Raw genomic sequence first — 5783 nt, forward strand, 5'->3', positions numbered from 1 at the left:
GCAAGAAGTTTTAAATGGTATTCTGTAGAATAAATTTATCTGTATTACACTGAGACCAAGTCCTTATATGTTTAGAGGCATGAAGCCAACTACTTGTTACTAAATACAGAACTTGCTAAATACAATTATGAGTAAGGAACTTTTGTCATTGATTTATGTCATTTTGAGGATGAATTTGAAAGTGAATATTGAGTGTTGCCTGTCTGCAGATAGACATAGAATGGTTTTTCTTTTCCTATTGGTATTGCGCTACAATTTACTCATATTGATGACACTGATTTAATGTGAAAGAAAATAAAGATCCCCAAACCAAAAAAAGAATTGTGTTTTAGAAGTATTCACCACAATTTTTATGTTATATTTTTCACAGACATTTTAAGAAACTAAGATCTAAAACCTTGTAATTTATATTTTACTATCAGTTTAAGATATTCTGTAACAAAAGATTGAAACAGTCTATAATTTACATGTTTTCTTTGGCTTTCGATATTTTAATAAGATGCACTAAAGGTGTTGATTTAAAAACTAAAGCAAAAGATAATAAAATAATTTAAATATTTACTTCTTTGTAAGTAAAGTTATATTTCTTTCATAACCATGCAACTATCTAGTGTAGCTGGATTCAAGGAACTTTAAGTTAAGAAAAGGTACAAATATCAATTTCCAGTCTGTTTTTACTCTATAACAGTAATCCACTGCTAACATTTAGAAAAGTGACTTCTGAAATATTTTCTGCATTTTTTCTTTGTGTTTATGATAGCTTAAACCCGGTTAACAGTCCCTAGGAAGCTCTGCTGTTCCTACTGAGGAAATGCAAACTTTCTGGAGTTAAAATTTTCATTCCTCCTTTTTTCTACCACAATCTGTCAAGTTTAGCTGTAAAGTGAGTACTGAAGGTGGCATCAGGAGAAACAAGAAATGACAGTGACAACAAATCTATGGAAAGGAAGATGGTGCTATGTCATGGACTACTCCATCAGGCTTTTATCTCAAGGCATTAGCAGCAATTGTTATGTTAGTAGAGTAAAGCAGAAGGTTTTTTTCTGCTATGGATTCCTTTCTTAGTAGAATTAAAATTATCTATACAGTAAAAGCAGCCTTCTTTTCTCCTTGCAGAGGGCTTCTGCTGAGGAGCAGACAGAGGAAGTCAAGCTAAAACAGCTGCATTCATCAGCCCTTTACATTCGTGTGTCCTCCAAAGTCTCAGTCACTGATCCTGCAGTTTCATGCCACATTTGGTTACAAAACCTAAAGAAATTAATGAAAATTCACTCCAGTATTAAAGAGATCTGCATCCAAGAGTAGTCATCAAGGGATAGTGGATTAAACAGAAAGGACTTACAACTTTCCTGTTTCTCCTTTCACATCCACACCCTATGACTGTACAGCAATGCCTACATCAATTGGAGACTTTGAACCAATTGAATACCCCACAGGAGCATGTCAGAAAGGGCTTCTTGCAAAACTGCTGAAAAGTGGCTTTTTTTTCATTAACACTACATGCTATATTCAGGTGTAGGCTGTGGAAAATCCTATTGACTTTTGGACAAGGAAAAACAGTTTTTTGTATTTTAAGGGATTAATAAGGTTTCTAAGGATAATGGTTGAAAGATGAGCACTAGCACAGAGTGGTATGCATACATAGGTGTTTCACTAGATCACAGGAATATAATGTGGATAAGTTTTGTCAATCAGTCATTTTGCTTAGGGTTTACAATTTTCCCAATGAAGAGGACAGTGTGGGTGAATTTATCCAGAATCACCAGGAGAAATGGTCTGTTGAATCTGACTCGAGGCGGGCGAGGAAAATCCCCAGATCTCCAGGTCACCTCCTTCACTGTGGCCCCGGCTGCCTCAGTGCCGTTCTCGTGAACATTCAGCATGGCTCTGTGGATCACCTGCAGGAACAAAGCAAACGCTGACAAGCCAGCAAGAAGAGAGCAGCCTGCCACCCTCTTCACTTTGGCCAGCCCAAGGGAGCCCTGCCTGGAGCAAGACTGAGCAGCAGCAGCTTCTGGGGAGGTCATCACCAGCTGCTCCCGTTCCCACCACAGCACCAGCTGCCATCGCACCACTCAAGCCATCCTCCTTCACTGCTTGTACAGAGAGTCATCCTCAAACTGCAGGCAGCCAAAGAGCACTCAAGATGACTGATGACAAGAAACTCTGGAAGCAAAGAAACCTGGTAATTTAGCCGAGACTCAATTTTGTCTTTGGCAGCTCCATGTATTATTGTGAATTTACCCTGTCATCTAGCTGAAAAAAATAACTTTTTGAGAACACTAGAAGGGCAGGAATAACAGTCCTTTGCCCTCTGTAGGAAGAATTAGAGGAAATTTTACCAAAGCTAATGCACTACATTTAGATAATTTTCTTTAGTAGCCAAAAGAACATTTAATTATATGTCTGTCTTCATCCTCCCACCATGCCTTTCTAACCCCTTGTAAGCATGTTTGGCTTCAGGTTTATGAAAGACATGTCTTTCTTTGCCTCCAGACTGGCAGCTAGTGATAATTGAGTGATGCTTCAGAGAGACTGGGATAAGCTTTTCATGGGATATTAATGTCAGCTTCCTGGGAGCAGGCAAATCCTGTGGTTGCTTTCACATGCTGACTTACTTTTGAAACCTTCAGTCCAGGCTCCTCAGTAATCCCAGAGAGATCAGCTTGTTCAGTAAACAGATTGACCATACCCATTTGTTTGACTATATTTTTCACATCATAGGTACCAGAAATAGAAAATTTTGGAATGTGCAGATGTATCTTTCTGTAATAATCAACACAAATAGGGACAAATCATGACAAATCAACACTCCTTAATGGCTTCAGTATTCACTAATGACTAGTATTCACTAGACACTTCACATTTGTTTTCCTAAATGTTTACAGCCTTGTCTCAGGGTTTAGATAGCACTTCTGGACAGGTTAGCTGCCTGAGTGGAGTGTTGGAGCAGAATAAGTCTGTGCCTCTGCAATGGGGTGCAGGGAGTGGGGCAGAAGACACAGCTACACCAACTCAGTGGCAACAAGAGCTACTACTGCCAGGTAGGAGGGCTTTTTCAAGAGATTGTAGCCAGCTGACCTAAGGCTGTTCAAATACACAACAGGGCCTTGGCCACCACAGAAATAGCTGCAGTCAGTAATGGTGAGTTACTCCACTTTTACACAGAATGCCCTCAACAGCCTAACACCCAAAAGCTACTCCATTGTAGTTTCCCAGTGCTTGTATGAAACAAGGGTCTGTTGACCTCATCATGGTGCTAAGTAGTTTTTGGCTGAGCCAGGAACTTAACCCAAGATGAATCCCAAGTTCAATGACCTATGTGTTCACTAGCCTTAGCTCTATTTCATTTTCATTTTCCAACTAAGAAAAGGGAAGTCCATCACAGAGGAAGCAGTAAGTGTATAGAGCTCAGTCAAATAACTGTCCTTTACAGTTTTGTTTTGGTGAGATAAACACTACTAATCTGTAACATGGTCACCTCTTGCCTCAGTAAAAAAATCTTACCTGTCCTGGAGGGACTTTTCCCATTTATTTACAGTTCTTTTCAAGAGGGCATCTTCTACCAGCTTCATCTTCCCTTCATCAGGCAAAACAAATAATGCTGCAACACCTCCACTGTAAGGTATCTGAACCAGCCAACAGGACAGCTCTTCATCAAAATAGTTTCTGTAGTAACCCTTTCGATACATCATGTCAACTTTTACAGAAGTTTTCTGATCCACAAAAAAATCTTCCTGTTTTGTCTGTGCTGTACTGAAGGGTTTCTCCCAATGGGCTTATGACAAAAAGAAAATTTGTTCAGTGGAATACAAAGAGGAATGGTCAAAGTAAGTAAAACAGGACCTAGTCCCACAGCCATCCTTTCATTAGAGTAAATATCCTTTTTTATCCTATTTTACTTCATCCTCAGGTGTTACAGCATTGTAATTATTTTTTTTAGGTGCTCAAAGACAATTACAGACACATAATACTGAAAACACTATCTTTCATTACAGTATGAGTCTATGATCACATGACAAAATTAATGAAACTCAATAAAGACACTTGTTTTAAAATTTCACTAAAGCAGATATTTTTACTGGCAACAAATATATATGGATTTATAGTGATAATTTCCAGATACTGAACATGATTTCCTCTATTTGAAATATTTTAATTTTTTCTCTTTTCATTCTCTGTAAAAAGCATTATCTTTGCACCCTTTGGTATATCTTACCTTTAAAGAAGACATAGTTAACAAGAACCATTGCAGTCAGAGGATCAAGATTTTCCACTAGTTTTAAAATTTTCCCATTTGTCTTTTCCTCAATATAACTGTTGATCTGATTCTCAGCACCAACAGAGTTGTTAAAGTCAGTAGAAAAGACTTCAGACTCATAAATGCTTTTGACATCATCCAAGAACTTCTGTAGTGGTTTTAGTGTCTCTTCTATAAAAAGGGCATTGCCCAGGCTCAGCTGGAACTCACTGTCTGAACGGTTCAGCATGTGGAGGAGTTGGCCAAAACCTTCATGTATTTCCTGCTCCTGAGTCTTTTTCAGGTTAAAGGCAAGCCCTTCCAAAATCTGTGTTAGTGTTGCAGCCCTGGCACCAAGTGCCAGCATTGCAAAGGAGGCAGAGATGCTTATGGGTGAAAAGAAAATATTTTTGTGTGTTGCTTCAGATGCGACCAGCTTGTAAAAGGAAAATGCAAAGTCAGCATTGCTGAAAACTAGTTTGACAAAGGTTTTGTTCTTAAGTGGAGAAGCTTCTTCCCACTGAGAACTACGTCCTGGATAATATGTCCCTTTAGCATCGTCCTGCTTATTACGGTAGCGAGGATGCTGATGACACAGGGCAACAGTATGCAAACCAACCAGCAATAAACACAAGGAAAAAGTCGGCTTCATTTCGCTTTCAGCTCTTTCTGGAAAAGAAATAGACATGCAAAACATGGAAACTAATTTGGATACAGTTCAAACTGTATCCTCCAGTAAAGTAAAATGATGTTCTCAGATGACACCTGTTCTTCAAAGCCCCCACACTTACGATTCACATTTCTGATGTATGCCAGTGATCCCTGGAAAGAATATACCTCCTGATTCCCTATTTATATATATATATATATATATATAGACTAGTTCTCTTTCAAAAGAGGTAATTAGAAAGTTTAAAAAAAAAATTAACTTTAATATTAGCATATTTTCTTAAAATTTGTAAATAACTGGAAGCTTATGACCTTTTCCCCAGAGTAACTGGCATTGTAACTGTCAGAGTAACATGCCAAAACTGGTATGAGTTCGTTTTGTACTCAATACTGTGGGAAAGTAACTGCAGCTCTGTTAACCTTCCTCAATTCATCAAATAATTAGAGAATTTAATATGTATTAAACAAAACTCTGATCTAAGCATAGATTATACTATCTAGAACCAAAATTACAAAACACTCTTGCATTTTCTTCAAAGATGAAATACTAGATCACTGGTCTTTGTGGTATAAAAGTCTATAGGCATTTCTGTTGTTTCCAAACCAAATTTTTACTTTTTTATGTGAAGTGTCTTCTTTAGTATCAGTTCTTTCTGACTTTTGAGATGTATTGATTGTTTTCATAAGAGGTATATTCCCTATTTACGTGTACAAAGGCACCACTTCCAGGCAACAACCTCCCCAAAAAGGGAAAACTAAAAGGGTACTTACATTGTTAGAGTCTGGTCTTGCCTGCTTGTTCTTCTCTTCAGTACCATTAAACAGAGTTAATCAGAGCACTCTGTTAATCATTAATTAGTTCAAAGAAAAGTTG

The 5783-nt window shown here is 37.9% G+C and overlaps 1 protein-coding gene across 2 annotated transcripts; it reads right to left on the reverse strand.

Moving 5' to 3' along the window:
* Positions 1-459: 459 nt before the first annotated feature.
* Positions 460-5783, reverse strand: LOC111929850 (alpha-1-antitrypsin-like). 2 transcript variants are annotated; one of them, XM_023927630.2, is made up of 5 exons: positions 5681-5783; positions 4220-4909; positions 3508-3778; positions 2619-2766; positions 460-1898 (listed from the first exon to the last, which is right to left on the reverse strand). In XM_023927630.2, the coding sequence occupies exons 2-5, from the start codon at positions 4890-4892 to the stop codon at positions 1692-1694; spliced, it is 1299 nt and encodes a 432-aa protein (XP_023783398.1). In that variant the 5' UTR covers positions 4893-4909; positions 5681-5783; the 3' UTR covers positions 460-1691. The 2 variants fall into 2 exon arrangements, with proteins under 2 accessions (XP_023783398.1, XP_023783397.1); XM_023927629.2 differs by having other exon boundaries at positions 4220-4905; positions 5681-5736.

Source organism: Cyanistes caeruleus, chromosome 6 (assembly GCF_971803275.1).
Source record: "Cyanistes caeruleus chromosome 6, bCyaCae1.hap1.1, whole genome shotgun sequence".
Taxonomy (NCBI): Eukaryota; Metazoa; Chordata; class Aves; order Passeriformes; family Paridae; genus Cyanistes; species Cyanistes caeruleus.